Source organism: Vigna umbellata, chromosome 2 (genome assembly GCF_029865625.1).
Source record: "Vigna umbellata cultivar VRB3 chromosome 2, Vumbellata_1.0, whole genome shotgun sequence".
Taxonomy (NCBI): domain Eukaryota; kingdom Viridiplantae; phylum Streptophyta; class Magnoliopsida; order Fabales; family Fabaceae; genus Vigna; species Vigna umbellata.
The window spans coordinates 12376708-12401366 of NC_142166.1; the positions used below are offsets into that span (position 1 = coordinate 12376708).

Sequence of the window (24659 nt, forward strand, 5' to 3'; positions counted from 1 at the left end):
TTATTTTCACTGTTCAATATATTTTTTTTCTCCAAATTACTTAATAAATGGTAAAATTTTGTTCTAAATTTCTAGAAAAATGTTTATATATGTGTCTGTTTTTTTTACATTTAATATCTATAATTTTTAATATTATATTATGTTTTAACTTACCGACATGTTTGACTCAAATAACTTGAATAAAATGTTTAATTTATTAGATAAATAATATAAAAATATTATTAAATACTTAAAATATAAAAGAAAATTTATTTGTTAAAGATTTGGAATTTATTTAGTTCTTTCGTCGTTATAAAGTTAGTATATAATAATAATATATTATTTCCTATTAATATTATTATGTTTATTATTTTGTATTTGCATCTAACTTTTAAGTTTATAAAATGGAAGTGGTAGAAGCACTAATATTGAAGTTTCCTCTGAATTTTATATTTTACAATATATCACAAGTTTAAATCTAAGCCATATGAATGCTCCATTAACGTAGAGAGAGAAAAAGAAAGATCGTTGAAGATAGTGGGAAAGTGTAAGGTATTTTTGGAATAAAAGGAAATAGTGGGAAGGTATAAAATATTTTTGGAATAAAAAAAAATAGTGGAGAGGTACATAAACACTTGGGGTGGTGGAGGGAGCAACACCCTTGTTAAACCTATGCAACATATTCCAACAATTGTTGGAATTAAATTCATTCACAAAATACTTGAATAATGATAAAGCTAGTTTAGTCCACCTAAACCTTATTCTTTCACTTTCGAGCTAAATATTTATGTATATATCTTAATATATTATAAAATATATTTAAGATATATATAATTAATAATTGTAACACCCCTATTTTATTATGTTCTGGAAATTTTATTTATATATATATATATATATATATATATATATATATATAATTTTTTTTTAATAAACATAATAGTTTATATGAAGAAAATTATTACTTCAAATACTAGATGAAAGTCATTATTTGAACTAGAATTATTAACAACTTGATAAACATAACACATTTTAATGTGTTATCAATTATATCATACTTTTAATAAAATTGTATCATGAGATTTTCAATTGACCACCTATAATATAAAAGGACATTATCCGAATAAGATAACGTTGGACAAACATATTATTATTTTTTTAGCACATATAATAATGTAGTTTAGACTATTTTGTTGTTTAGATTAAATTTTCCTTTTCATTCAAAATATAGAACTTAGGATTTATGTTTTTAGGTTATACTACATGATTTATTTGAAAGGGTTAATGAATTGTATATTTTATTTTGAGAATTTTCTAATTTACAATAATACATGTCAAAGTCAATTTTAAAAAAAACAATAAAAAAATATACATTAAATTATACATATAATCTAAATAAATTTATATTAATTAGTATATAATTTAACAAAATTTTACATCAAATTGTATATAGTCTTGACATAAATTTGTTCATAGTATAATGTACATTTCTGTTATGCTATGCATAAATTTATAAAGAAGATATTTTCCAACTTAAATTTATCTCATCAAACATTTAGTTTTGTTGTACTAGTATGGAAATATATTTATTTCTAATGCATTTGAAATTTGAATCAATGTATTGAATTAATTATCCATTCAATTCTTTCTTTTCATTTTAGAAAGTTTATCCTAAATTTTTAAATTTTCTTATCTTATTTAATCTTTTTAAAATTACTGTTAAATAATATCTCAACTCATTATTATCCAATAAAATATATATTATATTTCTTATCTGTCTTAAATTGAACTTTGTCTGTTATTTAAGAGTATATATTAATTTTAAATATCTATAATAAATTTACTAACGTATATTTTATAAATCAAATATACAAAAATTTGTATGATATTTATTTATTATTGTTATTATTATTATTATTATTATTATTTTGAACGTAACAAACAAACAACTCTGACTAATAAATCGAACACCAGTTACAGTGAAGATTTTCATAAGAGGTTACACAATCAATAATAAAACAATCCAACAATTCAACAGAAACTAACAAAAATAAATTAAAAGAAATAAAGATAGAGGTGCAGAAAAAGAACCAGAAGTGCGACCCAATCAGTTTGGTCCGATCCCAGTTGAAAATAAAGGTGCAGCAGTGAAGTTAACAATCAGCCCAAACCCAAATTTGGAGTCCATTTGATTTTTCGTTCTTCAATAAAAATTAGGGCAGAGCCTTTAAGCTTGGCCCCATTTCTTCCCGTCTATAGAAACTGAAACCACAAGGGTTTCTTTTGTGTTCTCCAGATCAGAATACCCCAAAACTCATTCCTTCTTATTTTGGAAGCCATCTTCTTTGAGACCGGCATATTCCACTCTCATCAATGGCATCTCCTACCTCGTCAATAGTCCAGCACCGTTGCCCCCGCCTATGGTCGAGGAAAAGTATCGTCAGCCCCCACACATGAAGTGCCGCCTCACCGGCGTTTCTTCTTCCGCGCTGCAACTGCTGAAGTTGTGCCCACCTCCACGGCAATTGCCTTGCTATCATACCACCCGCAATACACCGCTATCGGCTCACCATCACAGTGGCCGACGATAGCTCCAGTCAGCGTCAGGATCTGCGTTAGCGGTAGTACTTCTTTTCCTTTATTTTTTGTTCTGCCTTTGGGAGTGTTGCTGGTTTTGGGATTGAATCGGATAGCTTCTGTATCGGCCGAAATGAAGTAGGAAGGATTAGATCTATTCGCCTCTGGTTATAATTGAAGATTGTCATTGACATAGGAGATAATGATATGAGGAATTGCGGAAGAATAATAGAGAGGGTTTCGATATTTATGGAGTCCAAAATGAAGAAGAATCTCTCTCCTGTAGTCCAGAGGAATTGAAGGAAAGCCCTTTTTAAAAAAATAAATCAAAGATCATCCTAATAATTTAGGAAATGGCAGAAAAAGAGAAGAAAAATTAAAGTAACAGATAAAATGGTGATTGACAATAAAATATAAATATATACCTTTAGTAGAAAAATACGAGAAAGTGCAGTAATTGGTAAAACAGGATAAGATATCGAAGGAAAATAACAAAATAAAACAAAGTAAGTTTAGATAAAATAAAACAAAAACAATATAATAATAATAACAAATAAAACAAAATAAAGCAAAATATCACAAAAACCGAAATAAAACAAAATTACTAAACTAAGATAAAATAAAGGTTTAATACATCATTTGGTCCCTACTTTTGGGGGTTTAGTTCAAAATGGTCCTACCTTTTGAAAAAGTTCAATAAGGCTTCATATTTTGTTTAAAAATGTTCAATTCGGTCCTTTTTGTGTATGTCTTACGGTCCTTTTTGTGCATGTCGTTAAAAACATATAAAGTGGAAATTAGAATGAGAAACCCTAAATTAGGAAAAAATCCCCAATTCAAAGGGATACAAACACGCCTGCGGGTGATAGGTGTGTCAGTTTTCCTAATCAGCTAACACAGTTATTCAATATCCAGTTGAAGGGTCTAATTTCCTTCACAGGCAATGCCTAACAGAGTCTCTGCTTCAATATTTGATACAATTATATATAGTATCCTCTGATGTTAGAGGGAAAAATCCCCAAGTCAGAGGAAAAAATCCCCAATTTAGAGTTTCTAATTCTAATTTCCACTTTAGGGTTCTTAAAACATTGGGGTTTTAGATTGAAATTTTGTTTGATTTTAATAAAAGAGCACACACTTTACAGTGCCACGTAATTATCCAACATAACAGCTTACTCAGATTTGGCCACAGTGGCATATGCACCGTTATGTTTCTAACTACATCCACGAAAAGGACCGAATTGAAATTTTTAAATAAAATATGGGGTCTTACTGAACTTTTTCAAAAAGTATGACCATTTTGAACCAAACCCCAAAAATTAGAGACTAAATAATGTATTAAACCTAAAATAAACTAAGAATAGAACAAGTAAAATAAAATCTACAAAAATCAAATCAAATAAAATCATCTACAATTAAAATAAACAGAATCAAATCAAATCTTTTCATAACTAATTACTTGTGAAAGAATAAAATATTTATAATAAATTTTTGGGGTCACATAATAATGGTATAATAATTTATTATCATATTTTATTATATATTCAAAATGTCATTAATAATGGATTATTTAACAAATTTTTTTAATATATATATATATATATATATATATATATATATATATATTTTATATTTAAACAAATATTGATTTTAAAATTTAAAAAATTATATGATTTAAATCCAATTAAATGGATTGAGTTTAAAATAAAAAATAAATACAAATTTGAGATAAATCAAATTAAATAGACTTAAAATAATATAGATTTAAATTATTATGAATTAAATTTCATAATTTAGATTTTTTATCCATCCTTAATCTCCACCTATTCCCCTGACTCACCCCACTTGTTTTCGCAATTGCTTCCCGCACCCCTGAAAATTTCAACTTGCATACAATGCCATAATTACAATTATGGGTTTTCAAATTTAACCCTAATATTTTTCTCTTTTCTCCTTCACCTAGTCCTCCCCGACGCCTTTCTTCCCAAAGTCATTCCCGTTTCGGTGCTTTGTTCTCACTTCCTCTTCTTCCTGGCATTTGATTCCAAAGTCATTCCTCTTTCCTTTCTCCTTCTCTGTTGGTTGTCTTCAAGCCTCGGTTGTGATTTTGCTGCTGCATTTGGATCACCGGAGACAAGCGTTGCGGCTGACCATCGTTACCGCCACTGCTGCATTTTGTTTTTCATCCCTTGGTGGTGGGAAACCCAAACAGAGTGAGTATGGGTCCCGACGGCATGGTAGCCGCGGCGGAAGCCCTAGCGGCGTCCGGTCGGAGCGCGGAGAAGCTGAGTCTTTCGTCACTGCAATCGAAAATGAAGTGCGATCCCGAAGGCTACGAATCGGAGCTACATCTTATCTATAACCAATTCAATTCCTCCCTCGAACTCTTTCAGAAACAAGCCGCTATGAGCTTCACCTCCGTCACCGGCATCGGCAGCGACCCCACTGTAGCCAAAGACCTTGGCGACAGGGCCATGTTCCTCTCCCACGTCACTCCTTTTTACCCAAAACACCTCGCCGATTTCCCTCGCAAACTCGCCGACTTGCTTCGCTGCGCGGCGCGCACGTTGCCTTCTGGACTTCGTTGCCACCTCACTCACGCGCTCATCCTCCTCGCTAATAGAAAGGTTTAAATAAACTCGGTTCGTTTCAATTTGGGTTCATGGAAGTTGTGTCGTGGTTTGATGTGATGTTGCATTTGTGTAGGTTGTTGATGTTGGAGAAACGCTGTCGTTGTTCATGGAACTTCAAACCTTAGGTGACAGGACGCTGAAGAAGCTGGCATTTGATCATGTTGTTCATAGTATAAGGCGCATGAACCAAAAGCACAAGAACGAAGCCAAGAACCGCGCGCTTCAGAATGTCTTGTTTGGATTGCTTCAGGTTTTTTGATGATCTTTTTCTCGTCATTTGCTCTTTTTTGTTTTTTTTACTGTAAGTAGTTTAAAACACAAAATAAACTAATCTAAACACTCAAGTCTTCTAACTGGTCAGTGAATTTGTGTTTGTAATAGAAAGAGGAGGAAGAGTCGGCCAAGAGGGCGCTTGTGACCCTATGTGAGCTTCACAGGAGAAAAGTGTGGTTTGATGAAAGAACAGCAAATGCAATTTGCACTGCTTCCTTCCATCCATCGTCGAGGTTTTTCTTTTATCTGTTTTTTTGTATGTTGTGTTACAAATTGAAATTTTATCACACTAAGGATTATGCTTTTTTATCTCTTTCAGGATTATGATAGCAGCTTTATCATTTCTGCTTGATTACGAGAAGATTCAAGATGATGATGATAGTGATGATTCAGGCAGTGACGATGAAACAAATGAATCTCCTCAAGTTGTTCTCAACAGGGAGACCCTTTATAAGGTGATGTTTAATGATAACTGTCCTATTAACGTTAAATTTGTGTTGCACTTTTAATCAGGGTATTCATATATATATATATATATATATATATATATATATATATATATATATATATATATATATATATATATATATATATATATATATATGAAGACACACACATTCATGGGCTTCCCATCTTCGTATATAGCAAGAAAAGTAAGAGCCAGGTTAATGATGTGGGATTAGTGGATAGAAGTCTGTTACTGGTGGAGTGAATTCTGTTATGTTGAAGCCTAATCATTGCTGAGGCTAGAGGAGAGGAATGGAAGATATGGAGGGAAAAGTGATTGTGAGAGAGCAGGATTGGGGTGGAGGGGTCAATGGGTTAATTGTTGGTACACATTTCATCCTTTTTAATGTTATCAATCATAAAACATCCTTTATTAAACGGATTCTATTTTTATTGACTACTTTTTATTTTTCATGATATATCATCTTCCAATAATGGGAATTTGAAGAATGAAGTTATTTTCAAGGGACATTAGTGAAATTGAATAATGTTAATTGACTATCTTGTGTAATTGATTGTTTTTGCTTATATTTGAGTATGGAGGTAGTAAAATACGCTTAGTTGTCTATAATTATCGATTATTCTTACAAATATTTAGGCAAGCCACCAAGGTACAGCAGCGAGCAAAAAGAAAAAGAAAGCAAAACTACAACGGGCCATACGCAGCATGAAAAAGCAGCAGCGCATGTCATCTGAAAGGACTAATAACAGTTATTATTCACCACTTAACCATCTTAAAGATGCTCAGGTTTGTAAAAATTTTATTTCAACATCCTATATACATTTTCGGCTCAAATTTTGTTTTATTATGTCAGCATCTTGATTACATATGATTTTCAGGGTTTTGCTGAGAAGCTGTTCTCACGTCTTAAGAACTGTAACGAGCGATTTGAGGTGCCTACTCTTATAAATCTTAAAAAGCATTCCAATCGCCGTATTAGATTAAGATTAGCAATTCCTTTCAAATCTTCTTGTGCTTATTCAGAAATTACATATTGACTTGGTTCTTTGATTACCCTGCATAATATAGGTTAAGATGATGATCCTGAAATTGATTGCTCGAACAATTGGACTTCACCGGTTATTTGTGCTAGACTTCTATCCTTTTCTTCAGAAATATATTCAGGTATCATTTCATAAATTAGGTGAAATTTGGTATTCTGTTTGTTACTGAAGTGTGACAGTTGCGATGTATTCATCATGTAATCAGCCACATCAACGAGACATAACAAATTTGCTTGCAGCAGTTGTTCAGGCTTGCCATGACATGGTACTGTATAATTGTGATTTATTTTCAATCCATTTTATTTTTATAGGTATAGTTTTTTCTTTCAGAATTCGACTTTTTGTTAGCTATTGTGTAATATTTTGTTCTCCTATGATTTTCTGTTTATCCTATCTCATTCAAGGTGTTATATGGATTCAGGTCCCTCCTGATGCTGTTGAGCCCTTGTTCAAACAAATAGTAAATCAATTTGTACATGACCGATCGCGTCCAGAGGTGTTCTTTTCCGTCTGAATAACATTTTATATATTGCTGTATATTTTTATTTTGTTGCAGGGGCACTCAAGTTTGTTTCCTTGATGATTTTGGTTCATGTTTTTAGGCTATTACTGTTGGACTAAATGCAGTGAGGGAGATATGCATGCGCATGCCATTGGTAACTACTGCCATCTCATCATCCTAGGGATATATGCATCTTACTGATTTCTATTTCCGCAAAATAAATTTACCCACCACTATGGCTGGTTAACTTGTAAATTCAAACTGTCACTAAAATGGTCTAGGGGTTTGTTTCCTACACTATTCCACCTTCAGTAGATCATCCTTGAGCACCTTGTTATGTTCCCTAACTATGCTATTCTGATATTTTTATTTTGGACTGTAGTTAATGAATGAAGACTTGTTACAAGACCTTGCACTATATAAGAAGTCCCGTGAGAAGGCAGTTTCAGTGGCAGCTCGGTCTCTTATTGGGTTATTCAGAGAGGTAGTTAAGGCTCCGTTATGAGTAGGTGTCTCTTTGTGTGCTTAAGCCCAGAAGCACACTCATGTACATTATCCACAACTTTAACTAATATTGTTCATTTGCAGCTTTGCCCCTCACTGCTAGTTAAGAAGGACCGTGGACGGCCTATTGACCCAAAGGCAAGACCAAAGGCATATGGAGAAGTTACTGTTGCGACTGATGTTTCTGGTGTTGAGTTATTGCAGACTGTTGACAACGATGAGCAGGATGGTGATCATTCTGATGATTCTGCATGCAGTGATTCAGACAATGACCAGCAAAATGATCCGATGAGTATTAATGATGGTGATGATGATGATCATGATGATGATGATGAGAGCCAGTTGTGCAGTGATTACACTGAAAGTGATGATGATGAAGCCAAAGGTAACGATGCTATATCAGAAGATGAAGATGAGAGTTATGATTTTGAAGCTGGTGACAGTGCTGGTGACAGTGATACTGATGAAGATGTTGACGATAAGGGGGATGGCAATGATGAAGAGGATGGTGATGTTTCAGATCATGAAGAAGATGGTGAACATGGTTATTTAAGTGATGGCGGCAATGTGGAGACTAAAAGTAAATTGAAAGACTCAGCCAAAAAGAGGAAGTTTACTGATTTTGATGGTCGAATTATTGCTGCTGATACAAGTCTTCGGGCTCTGAAGAAATTGGCGGGGGCAAAAGTGGGGGATGTCCTACCAGAATCTCAAGATGGAATTCTTTCTAATGAAGACTTCCAAAGAATAAAAAAATTAAAGGTTTCTTTGGCTTATTCAGTAAGTTCAATTTTTAGCGTTTGTGGCTTTTGTTGAATTTAGTTATGTAAATTGTAGGCAAAAAGAGAAGCAAAAAATGCATTGGCTCAGCAGGGGTTAGCGAAGTCATCAGGAATTAAAGTTCCAACTTCTGATCAACTAAGTCTAAAGCGAGTGGATGGTGCAATGTTGGAAGTAAGTGGCTTTAGTTGCTCGGTTGATTATCTCAATCTGCAATCCTTGCCTAAAGGATGAAATACAAGCTTTGTTTAAAGAGATACAGTTCTAGATTCTCTTTAAAAAAATATTTCGTCTTATACACGTCAATAATCAGGGCTATCTCTATTCATGTACCCCATCTTGTAGGTTCATGTAAGGAAAAAGATGAGCAAAGATGAAAGGTTGGCATTGGTTAGAGCAGGGAGGGAGGAAAGAGGAAAATATCATGCTCGAACTGCTGTAAAACAGAATAAGGTATGTTAGTTTCTCTTGTTTTTTTTTCCTATTACCTTGATCCAAGACACAGTCTAAGGTATTTGATTGGCCTAGGCAAAATGTTTTATTTTATAAAACTGTGAATTTGAATTTGAAAGTGGAAAGAACAACTAAATCATATAATGGCCGTGCTACTTGATTTGATTGGAAACCAATGGACATGTATTGTTTCCTGTGAACAGACGGGTGGCCTAAGCAACCGACAAAAGGAGCACAAGAAGAAAATGCCCTTGGCTGCAAAGAGAGATAAGGTATCAAGAACCCGGATAGAGAAAAAGAAAAAAAATCAGCGATCTGGCAAACAGTTCCGTGGAAGGAAAGCGTGGAAGCAATAGATATGGTGTCATACAATGAACTGAAATTTTGTTTTGTGATGACCCGTTCGAGTCTTTATTTTATTTTTTGTTTTCGAACCTCATTTACTGTTTAAATTGGTAATTGATGATTTTTATTTTCCAACCTCATTTATTACCTTTTTTAGTATTAAAAAGATAGTATTTAAACAGTTGTCATTTATTTATCTGTTTCAATTGTGACTGCTATATTGATAAAATTCTGAGCTTATATATTTTATATAAAATAATTGGGCCCTTTAGAACAACCCACAGCATTGTTTTATACTCGGGGTCAATATTTCCATCAGAATTTTCATCAAGCCCTTAATAACTTTTCTCAAACATGCCAAAGCTCGAGTAAAAGTCTACGATTGTTTGGTTAAGTGAAGTGGTTGGGATGTGAAGCATGTGGCAGTATGCAATAGAGGGGCAAGGAGGAAGGGGTATATGTTGTGAGAACAGAGGTCACTGACCAAGTGAGAATAGATATGTGGAGTTGCTGGAGATGGTATGAGTAATTACTCTTGTACAGTGAAAATACAATAGTATTATTAAAATAAGAAATACCTCCTATTTGAGGGGTAATAAATACGTTCCGTTGCTTACACTTCTCATCCCTTTGTTTTTCAATCCAAATAATCTGTTACATTCCATTCTCTCCATTTCACCTTTCATCAATCCATAACGTAGCCTTGAACATTACCTCTATTTTGGCTTTGCAACTATTGAGTTATGAAAATTTTCTGGAGCTTTCTAAAGTAGAGACACTTAAGACTGATAACTGTCTATTCAAGCTTGTTATTTAAAGATTATCAAGCAACAATATTTAACATGTTTAGGATTAAATTTTATTCTTTTTCGATCCATACACTAATATAATTATTGTCTCTTGCACCGTTTTGATAAAAATAGTCAAATCAGAATCCAATAAATGAACCGTTTGACGAGAGTGATGTCTTCCTATTGAGTTTTGTAGAGAGTATAATCTGTTTGCCACCTTTTGATTCGAAATACTAATCGTAACACACGTTCATTTTACATATATTACAAAAATAAAATAATTAAAAAATATAAATTTTTGTATTATTTCAAAAAAATAAAAAAATAAAAATAAATAAGAATAATATTAAATGAATATAAAATATTTAAGTGAGTAAAAAAATCTTTACTCAATTTTATAGTTCGAAATCATCTTAAGATGAAAATTTGTGTACAATGAAAGAATATATACAGGATTGAGAATTTCACCCATGCCTTAAGAAATCTGGCTTAGTTCTACTATTCTCTTCATCTCCCATCCCTAAAATTAGAATCTATGGGAAAAGGAAGAAAAAAGCGACAGAAGGAAATTAAAAAACCCAGAAGCATTCGCGTTCGGTCTGACTGTACATGACTCTTATATACATAATATATATTTGTATGTGTTTTGCAACCTCTCTATTTTGAGCGTGCAGTGCTCCATGTTTAGTTCAGCAGGCCTTGTTTAAAACACATTTTATAGGACCTGCATCTTTAGTCAGAGAAGCCACGGACTTCGCAGATTGTGCTTTCACGTCTGTCTTGGGAGGCTGTGCAACTTTTTTCCCTGACTCCACAAAGAAGGCTCCATTCACGAATAAATCACCCTCCGATCTCCAATTCCAATTCTTCCACCCATTTGAATTTATCTCAGTCCTTTTTGTCACCTGTGTATATCATGTGCCACAACCTTGTTAATGCATATAAATTCAAAGAAACGAAAAAAAAAAATGTGTAGGGTTTCCTTGTAGGGTTTCCTTTGAAAGTTTGTTGCATGAACATGTAATGTAACATTGCATACTTCTTTTGCATTCCTGTCTTCCGGGGCGACAAAACGGTTTCCCTGGCTGATGATGGTGGGTTGCTGGCTGCCACCTACGGCGTACATTAGCCAGTGAGTGTAGTCGTTGTTAACAATATGAAAGAAGCCCCATCTGCACCTCGGCATTCTCTGAACCAATCCTTTCCCAAAATGGTTAAAAGCCAAAGTCACCTGCATCACTTTATCTCCTGAGAAGCTATCAGTGGCGCCGAATAACAAAACCTGAAAAGCCACAACACAAACGAAATGAACAACGTTAATTCATGCCACAAAAAGAAGAATACCAACACTAGAAGCATGCATGCATGCATGCATGCATGCATATGAAAGAAATGTTTGAAGAGATAGAAGTAAGTTACGTCGTTGTGTTTGACAAAATGGCAGTTGGAGATGGTAACTGCAGTTGACGCACTAACGACATCGATGAGGCCATCAGAACAATTGGTCATGGAAAGATGATCAAGCCAAACATGTGTGGATCCAAATACGGAAATCCCGTCGCCGTCACTGGTGGCGCGAACGCCGTAGTGGGTGACGGAATCTCTTATAAGTCCACCTTTAACTGGCTTAATATCGTGGATGTGCAATCCGTGAATGATAATGTTGTTCACGTACTGGATCGTTATCTGGGCACCATCTTTGATGTGCACATTGGCACCACGTGCATCGATCGTCTTGTTAGCCGTTAGCATAAGCTCTCCTTTCAGCTTAATGTTCATGCTTTTCGAAAAAGTGATCCACAGTGGCTCTGGCCGAGTAACCGCATATCTCAATGTTCCTGGTTTAGGGTCCAGTAGGTCGTTGTCGGAATTGTCGTTTACCACGTAGATTTTCCCGTCTTTGCCTCCGGTTGTGCCGTGGGCAAACCCCATTACACAATCTGCAAGCTTCTTTCGGTTTTTATCCCAATTTTGGTCACATCTCCAACATTGGTCAATTGGGTTTGCCGGCGTGCATTTACTATTGCTCTTCAAGTCCCTTCTCGTGCTGTTGGAGCCTTTCAACGCTCTGTGAAGCCATACATTTTTCTCTTAGTTTTCATGTTCATCTATTGCACTGAAGAAAGGAGAAAGAGATAATTAAAGATAAAGATATTTTGGCAACGTTTACCTCATGACTTGTGTATTGAATTCAGCGGTAACTTTCATGGGGTTTGGCTTGTATGCCTTTTTTGCTGCTTCCCTTGCTTCCTTCATTCGCCTATGCCAGACATGGTCCATGTGACCTATGTTAGCCTTAAGGGTGGGGAGTATTGCAAGAAAAATTACGTAAAAGAAGAGCAAATTGAACTTGGTAGATTCCATAGCTGTCGTTTCTTTGTCTTGAAGATGTTTGACAATTAAGCTTGTGTTTTGTTTTGTGTTCTTTGCAACTTGTAGTTTTATAGCATTTTAAGTTCCCGTAGTTTGTGGTAGAACCGATAAAAATGGTGTAAAAGATATACTTGGATGCTATATCCTTGTGTCAGAGTTGATTTCGGTATATCTGCTATATATTCGCAGGTGATTGTATCCTCTTAGTAGATATATTAAAACCTTCGAATTATATAAATAGATACGAAAGTTTGAAGCCTGTTCGAGGAAAGAGGATAGCCTTTTCCCTGAAAGCTTGTTTTTAGATTATGCTTTCTTTGTCTAATTTTTGGGATATTTTAGTAAAAGAATTTAGGTTTAATACCTCTTTTGGTCCCTCGAAAGGGGGCAAATGTTCAATTGGGTCCTACCTTTTTTAGAAGTTCAATGTGGTCCCAAATTTTGTAAAAAGTGTGCAATCAAGTCCTTTTTGGAAACGGCGTTAATTTTTTAACGGAGCAGTTGACAGGGTGGACTGATGTTTACTACGTGGCTGTGTAAGGGTAATACGTGGTTTTCCTAATTCGAAAAATCCTAAATTTGAAAATTAGAAACCTAATTAAAATTAGAATTAAGAGGGAAAACTCCCAATCTGAAAGGATTATGAACCCTAAATTGGAAATCCCAATTTCTTTCTACCATCTTCTTCTTATGTCTGCTTCGTCACGCTCATGTGAGGGAAAGATATAGTTTTCCCTTCTCTTCTCCTTCGGCGCTGCTCTGCAACCATATGGCAACTTCCTTTCTCTCACGTTGGGACAACTTGCGACAGCTTTGGGGTGGTCTGCGGCGGCGGAGCTTGTGAGCGACACAGCGGCAGAGGCGCGACCCTTGGGGTTTCGATGGTGGTTCGCGCGGTGGGTCTCGAGCGACAGGTTTGCGGAGATCAACGAAACTTCGCCGAGGTTGGCCGCTGGATCTCTGGGTTTTGGTTTTGGTTTTTGGTTCTGGTTTTCTGCAGGTAGAGGGCTGGCCTCGCGGTACTTTTCGAACACGACGAACACCCTTCAGAAGAAGTCATTCGTATCTCAAACACCAATTTCTCTCTAACTCAAACCCTAATTTCTTAACCTCAGTAATATTACCCTCTCACAGCCACGTATCACCCTCACACAGCCACGTATTACCCTCACACAGCCACGTAGCTAACTTCAGTCCACCCTGTCAGCTGCTCCGTTAAAAAATCAACGCTGTTTCCAAAAAGGACTTGATTGCACACTTTTTACAAAATTTGGGACCACATTAAACTTCTAAAAAAAGGTAGGACCCAATTGAACATTTGCCCCTTTCGAGGGACCAAAAGAGATATTAAACCAAGAATTTACTAGACATTTTATAACGTACAAAAATAATATATTATTAATAGCTTCAACATATTATAAAGTAGATTTGTTTTTACATTATAATGTCATAATATATATTTTTCTTTAAAAAAAATTTGATTATTACATTTGACATCAAGGAAATTATAATAATATTATTGTATTATCATCTCATCCAATCAATTTATAATCAATATAGCTTCAAATAAACAAATTTAATGAAACTAACAAAATAGAATTCATTTCAAACATTAAATAGTCTAATAATATTTAATACATCATTTATACATGAAACTATATATTAAATCCAAATATTACATTAATGTACATATACTATTGAATTGTAACCAAATTTCTACTAACACCTAAAATAAAAGAAGTTCAGTTCCTTCTAAGGTCTTCAATATCTCCAGCTTCCATGGAAGATATATCATTAAAACTACAAATAAAATAATAGAGTTAAAATAATATTAATAATATAGCAATAAGTATGGTTGAAATTATTAACAGAAGTTAACTCATCATTCCTTGTAAAATAAGAAAGATTCTTAATAAGTACCAAAAACCAAAACGGTTAGTTAAGTAAAATTGAACTTTTTATAATTGAGTAATTATATTAAGTACCTAAAATTGGTGGAAAGAGACGAGAACCTCAAAATTAATAAGAAAGGAGTAAGAATAAATAAGTTTTAAACTTCTAAGTGTTTTTGAATCAGAATATAAACTTTAGTGTTGTACCAATATAGAATCCTAAAATATACAAATCCTAAGGGAAAACGAGGAATGGAAAAAAATGTTAAAAAAAATAAGGAGTGGCAAAAATAGCATGACTTACAATTTATATGTTGGGCTAGAAGCCACTCACAATAGCCGAAAGCATCTCTAATCCCAATTTAAGTTGGGAATTGTAGGGAATTTTAATGGTAACATTGGATGTGCCAGATGTAAGTGCAGGGCCTACCTTGAGTGAACTTCTTGTTGACTGCAAAGCTCGGGAAGTTTGGAGATGTAGTTGTAGACATGTCATAGTCATCTAAACAACAACAAAATCCTTAAACATGGCATAACCATTTATAGTTAAATAAAAAAAATTATTGGGAACAAGAAAATAACAGAAGTTAAACCAAAACACAGAAGAGGATAAGGGGCTTTGCAAAGCTCTACAGCAGAACAAAAAAAGACTGACTAAAAATTCCTAGGATAACAAGCTACTTGGGTTAGCGATAGAACTCTTGACGATGCTTATCAGTTAATACTTTAAAAGCAAATATATTGTCATGAACAATGAAAATAAATATCACTAGAAGTCCAGAATGAGACCAATATGTAACCTTAGCACCATAAAATAACAGTAGACCAATGTAGAAAAATCTAAACCTTTTCATATGACCAAAGTACATGCAGATATAACTTAAAAGCTTGTGAAAACTGGCAGAACGAATTTAAACCTCTCGGAACCTTCAAATTTTCTTTTGCTTACCGTATAGCATTCTTTATCTGTGTCTAACTCAGATAAAGAATGCTATACGGTAAGCAAAAGAAAATTTGAAGGTTCCGAGAGGTTTAAATTCGTTCTGCCAGTTTTCACAAGCTTTTAAGTTATATCTGCATGTACTTTGGTCATATGAAAAGGTTTAGATTTTTCTACATTGGTCTACTGTTATTTTATGGTGCTAAGGTTACATATTGGTCTCATTCTGGACTTCTAGTGATATTTATTTTCATTGTTCATGACAATATATTTGCTTTTAAAGTATTAACTGATAAGCATCGTCAAGAGTTCTATCGCTAACCCAAGTAGCTTGTTATCCTAGGAATTTTTAGTCAGTCTTTTTTTGTTCTGCTGTAGAGCTTTGCAAAGCCCCTTATCCTCTTCTGTGTTTTGGTTTAACTTCTGTTATTTTCTTGTTCCCAATAATTTTTTTTTTTAACTATAAATGGTTATGCCATGTTTAAGGATTTTGTTGTTGTTTAGATGACTATGACATGTCTACAACTACATCTCCAAACTTCCCGAGCTTTGCAGTCAACAAGAAGTTCACTCAAGGTAGGCCCTGCACTTACATCTGGCACATCCAATGTTACCATTAAAATTCCCTACAATTCCCAACTTAAATTGGGATTAGAGATGCTTTCGGCTATTGTGAGTGGCTTCTAGCCCAACATATAAATTGTAAGTCATGCTATTTTTGCCACTCCTTATTTTTTTTAACATTTTTTTCCATTCCTCGTTTTCCCTTAGGATTTGTATATTTTAGGATTCTATATTGGTACAACACTAAAGTTTATATTCTGATTCAAAAACACTTAGAAGTTTAAAACTTATTTATTCTTACTCCTTTCTTATTAATTTTGAGGTTCTCGTCTCTTTCCACCAATTTTAGGTACTTAATATAATTACTCAATTATAAAAAGTTCAATTTTACTTAACTAACCGTTTTGGTTTTTGGTACTTATTAAGAATCTTTCTTATTTTACAAGGAATGATGAGTTAACTTCTGTTAATAATTTCAACCATACTTATTGCTATATTATTAATATTATTTTAACTCTATTATTTTATTTGTAGTTTTAATGATATATCTTCCATGGAAGCTGGAGATATTGAAGACCTTAGAAGGAACTGAACTTCTTTTATTTTAGGTGTTAGTAGAAATTTGGTTACAATTCAATAGTATATGTACATTAATGTAATATTTGGATTTAATATATAGTTTCATGTATAAATGATGTATTAAATATTATTAGACTATTTAATGTTTGAAATGAATTCTATTTTGTTAGTTTCATTAAATTTGTTTATTTGAAGCTATATTGATTATAAATTGATTGGATGAGATGATAATACAATAATATTATTATAATTTCCTTGATGTCAAATGTAATAATCAAATTTTTTTTAAAGAAAAATATATATTATGACATTATAATGTAAAAACAAATCTACTTTATAATATGTTGAAGCTATTAATAATATATTATTTTTGTACGTTATAAAATGTCTAGTAAATTCTTGGTTTAATATCTCTTTTGGTCCCTCGAAAGGGGCAAATGTTCAATTGGGTCCTACCTTTTTTTAGAAGTTTAATGTGGTCCCAAATTTTGTAAAAAGTGTGCAATCAAGTCCTTTTTGGAAACAGCGTTGATTTTTTAACGGAGCAGCTGACAGGGTGGACTGAAGTTAGCTACGTGGCTGTGTGAGGGTAATACGTGGCTGTGTGAGGGTGATACGTGGCTGTGAGAGGGTAATATTACTGAGGTTAAGAAATTAGGGTTTGAGTTAGAGAGAAATTGGTGTTTGAGATACGAATGACTTCTTCTGAAGGGTGTTCGTCGTGTTCGAAAAGTACCGCGAGGCCAGCCCTCTACCTGCAGAAAACCAGAACCAAAAACCAAAACCAAAACCCAGAGATCCAGCGGCCAACCTCGGCGAAGTTTCGTTGATCTCCGCAAACCTGTCGCTCGAGACCCACCGCGCGAACCACCATCGAAACCCCAAGGGTCGCGCCTCTGCCGCTGTGTCGCTCACAAGCTCCGCCGCCGCAGACCACCCCAAAGCTGTCGCAAGTTGTCCCAACGTGAGAGAAAGGAAGTTGCCATATGGTTGCAGAGCAGCGCCGAAGGAGAAGAGAAGGGAAAACTATATCTTTCCCTCACATGAGCGTGACGAAGCAGACATAAGAAGAAGATGGTAGAAAGAAATTGGGATTTCCAATTTAGGGTTCATAATCCTTTCAGATTGGGAGTTTTCCCTCTTAATTCTAATTTTAATTAGGTTTCTAATTTTCAAATTTAGGATTTTTCGAATTAGGAAAACCACGTATTACCCTTACACAGCCACGTAGTAAACATCAGTCCACCCTGTCAACTGCTCCGTTAAAAATTAACGCCGTTTCCAAAAGGACTTGATTGCACACTTTTTACAAAATTTGGGACCACATTGAACTTCTAAAAAAGGTAGGACCCAATTGAACATTTGCCCCCTTTCGAGGGACCAAAAGAGGTATTAAACCTAAATTCTTTTACTAAAATATCCCAAAAATTAGACAAAGAAAGCATAATCTAAAAACAAGCTTTCAGGGAAAAGGCTATCCTCTTTCCTCGAACAGGCTTCAAACTTTCGTATCTATTTATATAATTCGAAGGTTTTAATATATCTACTAAGAGGATACAATCACCTGCGAATATATAGCAGATATACCGAAATCAACTCTGACACAAGGATATAGCATCCAAGTATATCTTTTACACCATTTTTATCGGTTCTACCACAAACTACGGGAACTTAAAATGCTATAAAACTACAAGTTGCAAAGAACACAAAACAAAACACAAGCTTAATTGTCAAACATCTTCAAGACAAAGAAACGACAGCTATGGAATCTACCAAGTTCAATTTGCTCTTCTTTTACGTAATTTTTCTTGCAATACTCCCCCCCTTAAGGCTAACATAGGTCACATGGACCATGTCTGGCATAGGCGAATGAAGGAAGCAAGGGAAGCAGCAAAAAAGGCATACAAGCCAAACCCCATGAAAGTTACCGCTGAATTCAATACACAAGTCATGAGGTAAACGTTGCCAAAATATCTTTATCTTTAATTATCTCTTTCTCCTTTCTTCAGTGCAATAGATGAACATGAAAACTAAGAGAAAAATGTATGGCTTCACAGAGCGTTGAAAGGCTCCAACAGCACGAGAAGGGACTTGAAGAGCAATAGTAAATGCACGCCGGCAAACCCAATTGACCAATGTTGGAGATGTGACCAAAATTGGGATAAAAACCGAAAGAAGCTTGCAGATTGTGTAATGGGGTTTGCCCACGGCACAACCGGAGGCAAAGACGGGAAAATCTACGTGGTAAACGACAATTCCGACAACGACCTACTGGACCCTAAACCAGGAACATTGAGATATGCGGTTACTCGGCCAGAGCCACTGTGGATCACTTTTTCGAAAAGCATGAACATTAAGCTGAAAGGAGAGCTTATGCTAACGGCTAACAAGACGATCGATGCACGTGGTGCCAATGTGCACATCAAAGATGGTGCCCAGATAACGATCCAGTACGTGAACAACATTATCATTCACGGATTGCACATCCACGATATTAAGCCAGTTAAAGGTGGACTTATAAGAGATTCCGTCACCCACTACGGCGTTCGCGCCACCAGTGACGGCGACGGGATTTCCGTATTTGGATCCACACATGTTTGGCTTGATCATCTTTCCATGACCAATTGTTCTGATGGCCTCATCGATGTCGTTAGTGCGTCAACTGCAGTTACCATCTCCAACTGCCATTTTGTCAAACACAACGACGTAACTTACTTCTATCTCTTCAAACATTTCTTTCATATGCATGCATGCATGCATGCATGCATGCTTCTAGTGTTGGTATTCTTCTTTTTGTGGCATGAATTAACGTTGTTCATTTCGTTTGTGTTGTGGCTTTTCAGGTTTTGTTATTCGGCGCCACTGATAGCTTCTCAGGAGATAAAGTGATGCAGGTGACTTTGGCTTTTAACCATTTTGGGAAAGGATTGGTTCAGAGAATGCCGAGGTGCAGATGGGGCTTCTTTCATATTGTTAACAACGACTACACTCACTGGCTAATGTACGCCGTAGGTGGCAGCCAGCAACCCACCATCATCAGCCAGGGAAACCGTTTTGTCGCCCCGGAAGACAGGAATGCAAAAGAAGTATGCAATGTTACATTACATGTTCATGCAACAAACTTTCAAAGGAAACCCTACAAGGAAACCCTACACATTTTTTTTTTTCGTTTCTTTGAATTTATATGCATTAACAAGGTTGTGGCACATGATATACACAGGTGACAAAAAGGACTGAGATAAATTCAAATGGGTGGAAGAATTGGAATTGGAGATCGGAGGGTGATTTATTCGTGAATGGAGCCTTCTTTGTGGAGTCAGGGAAAAAAGTTGCACAGCCTCCCAAGACAGACGTGAAAGCACAATCTGCGAAGTCCGTGGCTTCTCTGACTAAAGATGCAGGTCCTATAAAATGTGTTTTAAACAAGGCCTGCTGAACTAAACATGGAGCACTGCACGCTCAAAATAGAGAGGTTGCAAAACACATACAAATATATATTATGTATATAAGAGTCATGTACAGTCAGACCGAACGCGAATGCTTCTGGGTTTTTTAATTTCCTTCTGTCGCTTTTTTCTTCCTTTTCCCATAGATTCTAATTTTAGGGATGGGAGATGAAGAGAATAGTAGAACTAAGCCAGATTTCTTAAGGCATGGGTGAAATTCTCAATCCTGTATATATTCTTTCATTGTACACAAATTTTCATCTTAAGATGATTTCGAACTATAAAATTGAGTAAAGATTTTTTTACTCACTTAAATATTTTATATTCATTTAATATTATTCTTATTTATTTTTTATTTTTTTATTTTTTGAAATAATACAAAAATTTATATTTTTTAATTATTTTATTTTTGTAATATATGTAAAATGAACGTGTGTTACGATTAGTATTTCGAATCAAAAGGTGGCAAACAGATTATACTCTCTACAAAACTCAATAGGAAGACATCACTCTCGTCAAACGGTTCATTTATTGGATTCTGATTTGACTATTTTTATCAAAACGGTGCAAGAGACAATAATTATATTAGTGTATGGATCGAAAAAGAATAAAATTTAATCCTAAACATGTTAAATATTGTTGCTTGATAATCTTTAAATAACAAGCTTGAATAGACAGTTATCAGTCTTAAGTGTCTCTACTTTAGAAAGCTCCAGAAAATTTTCATAACTCAATAGTTGCAAAGCCAAAATAGAGGTAATGTTCAAGGCTACGTTATGGATTGATGAAAGGTGAAATGGAGAGAATGGAATGTAACAGATTATTTGGATTGAAAAACAAAGGGATGAGAAGTGTAAGCAACGGAACGTATTTATTACCCCTCAAATAGGAGGTATTTCTTATTTTAATAATACTATTGTATTTTCACTGTACAAGAGTAATTACTCATACCATCTCCAGCAACTCCACATATCTATTCTCACTTGGTCAGTGACCTCTGTTCTCACAACATATACCCCTTCCTCCTTGCCCCTCTATTGCATACTGCCACATGCTTCACATCCCAACCACTTCACTTAACCAAACAATCGTAGACTTTTACTCGAGCTTTGGCATGTTTGAGAAAAGTTATTAAGGGCTTGATGAAAATTCTGATGGAAATATTGACCCCGAGTATAAAACAATGCTGTGGGTTGTTCTAAAGGGCCCAATTATTTTATATAAAATATATAAGCTCAGAATTTTATCAATATAGCAGTCACAATTGAAACAGATAAATAAATGACAACTGTTTAAATACTATCTTTTTAATACTAAAAAAGGTAATAAATGAGGTTGGAAAATAAAAATCATCAATTACCAATTTAAACAGTAAATGAGGTTCGAAAACAAAAAATAAAATAAAGACTCGAACGGGTTCATCACAAAACAAAATTTCAGTTCATTGTATGACACCATATCTATTGCTTCCACGCTTTCCTTCCACGGAACTGTTTGCCAGATCGCTGATTTTTTTTCTTTTTCTCTATCCGGGTTCTTGATACCTTATCTCTCTTTGCAGCCAAGGGCATTTTCTTCTTGTGCTCCTTTTGTCGGTTGCTTAGGCCACCCGTCTGTTCACAGGAAACAATACATGTCCATTGGTTTCCAATCAAATCAAGTAGCACGGCCATTATATGATTTAGTTGTTCTTTCCACTTTCAAATTCAAATTCACAGTTTTATAAAATAAAACATTTTGCCTAGGCCAATCAAATACCTTAGACTGTGTCTTGGATCAAGGTAATAGGAAAAAAAAACAAGAGAAACTAACATACCTTATTCTGTTTTACAGCAGTTCGAGCATGATATTTTCCTCTTTCCTCCCTCCCTGCTCTAACCAATGCCAACCTTTCATCTTTGCTCATCTTTTTCCTTACATGAACCTACAAGATGGGGTACATGAATAGAGATAGCCCTGATTATTGACGTGTATAAGACGAAATATTTTTTTAAAGAGAATCTAGAACTGTATCTCTTTAAACAAAGCTTGTATTTCATCCTTTAGGCAAGGATTGCAGATTGAGATAATCAACCGAGCAACTAAAGCCACTTACTTCCAACATTGCACCATCCACTCGCTTTAGACTTAGTTGATCAGAAGTTGGAACTTTAATTCCTGATGACTTCGCTAACCCCTGCTGAGCCAATGCATTTTTTGCTTCTCTTTTTGCCTACAATTTACATAACTAAATTCAACAAAAGCCACAAACGCTAAAAATTGAACTTACTGAATAAGCCAAAGAAACCTTTAATTTTTTTATTCTTTGGAAGTCTTCATTAGAAAGAATTCCATCTTGAGATTCTGGTAGGACATCCCCCACTTTTGCCCCCGCCAATTTCTTCAGAGCCCGAAGACTTGTATCAGCAGCAATAATTCGACCATCAAAATCAGTAAACTTCCTCTTTTTGGCTGAGTCTTTCAATTTACTTTTAGTCTCCACATTGCCGCCATCACTTAAATAACCATGTTCACCATCTTCTTCATGATCTGAAACATCACCATCCTCTTCATCATTGCCATCCCCCTTATCGTCAACATCTTCATCAGTATCACTGTCACCAGCACTGTCACCAGCTTCAAAATCATAACTCTCATCTTCATCTTCTGATATAGCATCGTTACCTTTGGCTTCATCATCATCACTTTCAGTGTAATCACTGCACAACTGGCTCTCATCATCATCATCATGATCATCATCATCACCATCATTAATACTCATCGGATCATTTTGCTGGTCATTGTCTGAATCACTGCATGCAGAATCATCAGAATGATCACCATCCTGCTCATCGTTGTCAACAGTCTGCAATAACTCAACACCAGAAACATCAGTCGCAACAGTAACTTCTCCATATGCCTTTGGTCTTGCCTTTGGGTCAATAGGCCGTCCACGGTCCTTCTTAACTAGCAGTGAGGGGCAAAGCTGCAAATGAACAATATTAGTTAAAGTTGTGGATAATGTACATGAGTGTGCTTCTGGGCTTAAGCACACAAAGAGACACCTACTCATAACGGAGCCTTAACTANTACCGGAATGTTCTTACCCGAACCTTGAGCATAGGCTTATGGGCAGGTGGCGAGATCCTAATGGTGGGTTGATTGCTCTTTTTGTATGGGAAGGATCATTGTTGAGAGAGAGGAATTTCACCTACAAAAGACTCTCCCTCGTTCAAGTCAATAAGATAATTAAGATAATTAAGATATTTTAAAATAAGGTGAGAATAAATGGTTATGAAGTGAGTATTTCATGGGGGATGCTAGTTGTATTTCTAGGATTGACATGGATTGTGAGCCTATGTTCCTATTGTAATAGTACTTACCTAACGAGTATAATAATAATATAATAAATAGTAACATAATGATAAATAATAATCAACATACTAAATTGTCAATATGTAATTATATTATGTGAATATGATCCAAATATGTAACTTTGAACTACTCCATAAAAAAAGACTTAAACTATTTTATTAGATTTCACTTTTTATCATGTTTATTGTGTCAAGTAAAAATATATTTATTTATTATAAACATGAAAAATAATATGATATCATATTTCTATTATATATTAAAGTAAATAAATATCAAATAAATCTAAACAAATGTACGATGGATAAAGACTTTTTTTTAAAACAACAAAACATAAAACAAGAGAACGAAAGAGAGTGACAAAAACCTTAAAATGAATATAAAAGTTATTATAATTTAAAAATATTTTTTGTGTTGTATTATTTGAAATATTACAAATATGAAATATTGTATTATAATTTTAATTTTTGTCACCGATAAATTAAATTTTAATAGGGGTAATGTTTAATATTATAAGTAGCTACCTCTCAATTTATTTAATTAGATAGAGAATAAGTTAAAATGATACTATGCAATTACCTTCTCATGCTACAATGCCACTTTCCTTGATATTTTTAAGATGTTAGGTCAAAATATAACGAATTGTTCCATTTTATCACTCTTATTCAAAAAAATCATGTTCTTGAAAGAAAAGTCATTAAAGTTAAATTTTAAAAATCCATGAATAATGTTATGAAGACAAATTTTGCAAATTTCGTTTTTGTTTTTTAAGAAAACTTATTTTAAATGAAAGAATAGATGAAAAGAAATGGAGATGCAGGGGATCGAACCCTGTACCTCCCGCATGCAAAGCGGGCGCTCTACCATTTGAGCTACATCCCCAGTTGATCTAATACTATGTAATAATTTGTTTAATTACAAGCTACAACAAATAAAGATAATATCATATGCATGAATGAAACATATAGAAACGTCTTTGATAAAATCAACTTTATAGTGACGTGATATATTTCAATGTTTTTACTCTAAAATTAAGTTAATATGTAAAGTATAGCGTTAAAATTTCTCTTTTTCAAAATTAGTTTCTCTAAATGGAAGAGACATTTAAGTATTTATCTTTTCGAGTGTGAAAAAACCAAACCATTTCCCAATGTTAATAAATAGA

At 34.4% G+C, this 24659-nt stretch overlaps 4 protein-coding genes and 1 non-coding gene across 11 annotated transcripts; 2 read left to right on the forward strand and 3 right to left on the reverse strand.

The window, feature by feature from the left end:
• The first annotated feature begins 4488 nt into the window (after positions 1 to 4488).
• Positions 4489 to 9746, forward strand: LOC148203441 (uncharacterized). The gene is made up of 15 exons (XM_088106177.1): positions 4489 to 5183; positions 5263 to 5439; positions 5571 to 5695; positions 5782 to 5917; positions 6568 to 6717; positions 6810 to 6863; positions 7000 to 7095; positions 7180 to 7239; positions 7396 to 7470; positions 7577 to 7630; positions 7859 to 7960; positions 8065 to 8742; positions 8818 to 8934; positions 9106 to 9213; positions 9417 to 9746. Exons 1-15 carry the CDS (start codon positions 4776 to 4778, stop codon positions 9567 to 9569), a joined length of 2493 nt encoding a protein of 830 aa, XP_087962303.1. The 5' UTR covers positions 4489 to 4775; the 3' UTR covers positions 9570 to 9746.
• A 953-nt stretch (positions 9747 to 10699) lies between these two features.
• Positions 10700 to 15606, reverse strand: LOC148203442 (pectate lyase-like). Of its 4 annotated transcripts, XM_088106179.1 has the most exons (6): positions 15564 to 15603; positions 15045 to 15116; positions 12520 to 12609; positions 11769 to 12417; positions 11389 to 11631; positions 10700 to 11254 (listed from the first exon to the last, which is right to left on the reverse strand). In XM_088106179.1, the coding sequence occupies exons 3-6, from the start codon at positions 12603 to 12605 to the stop codon at positions 11039 to 11041; spliced, it is 1194 nt and encodes a 397-aa protein (XP_087962305.1). In that variant the 5' UTR covers positions 12606 to 12609; positions 15045 to 15116; positions 15564 to 15603; the 3' UTR covers positions 10700 to 11038. The 4 variants fall into 4 exon arrangements, 3 of the variants coding, with proteins under 3 accessions (XP_087962305.1, XP_087962304.1, XP_047169578.1); XM_088106178.1 differs by lacking the exon at positions 15564 to 15603 and having other exon boundaries at positions 15045 to 15555; XM_047313622.2 differs by lacking the exons at positions 15045 to 15116; positions 15564 to 15603 and having other exon boundaries at positions 12520 to 13295.
• LOC124838104 (pectate lyase-like) lies at positions 15593 to 20472 on the forward strand. Of its 4 annotated transcripts, XM_088106182.1 has the most exons (6): positions 15593 to 15612; positions 16059 to 16130; positions 18563 to 18652; positions 18755 to 19403; positions 19541 to 19783; positions 19918 to 20472. In XM_088106182.1, the coding sequence occupies exons 3-6, from the start codon at positions 18567 to 18569 to the stop codon at positions 20131 to 20133; spliced, it is 1194 nt and encodes a 397-aa protein (XP_087962308.1). In that variant the 5' UTR covers positions 15593 to 15612; positions 16059 to 16130; positions 18563 to 18566; the 3' UTR covers positions 20134 to 20472. The 4 variants fall into 4 exon arrangements, 3 of the variants coding, with proteins under 3 accessions (XP_087962308.1, XP_087962307.1, XP_087962306.1); XM_088106181.1 differs by lacking the exon at positions 15593 to 15612 and having other exon boundaries at positions 15621 to 16130; XM_088106180.1 differs by lacking the exons at positions 15593 to 15612; positions 16059 to 16130 and having other exon boundaries at positions 18545 to 18652.
• A 1001-nt stretch (positions 20473 to 21473) lies between these two features.
• Positions 21474 to 23195, reverse strand: LOC148203443 (uncharacterized). Its single transcript, XM_088107604.1, has 4 exons — positions 22431 to 23195; positions 22239 to 22355; positions 21960 to 22067; positions 21474 to 21756 (listed from the first exon to the last, which is right to left on the reverse strand). The coding sequence occupies exons 1-4, from the start codon at positions 23193 to 23195 to the stop codon at positions 21604 to 21606; spliced, it is 1143 nt and encodes a 380-aa protein (XP_087963730.1). The 3' UTR covers positions 21474 to 21603.
• Positions 23196 to 24303: 1108 nt separating this feature from the next.
• Positions 24304 to 24376, reverse strand: TRNAA-UGC (transfer RNA alanine (anticodon UGC)). The gene has a single exon. It is a non-coding gene; the product is annotated as a tRNA-Ala (tRNA).
• Between the last annotated feature and the right edge of the window lie 283 nt (positions 24377 to 24659).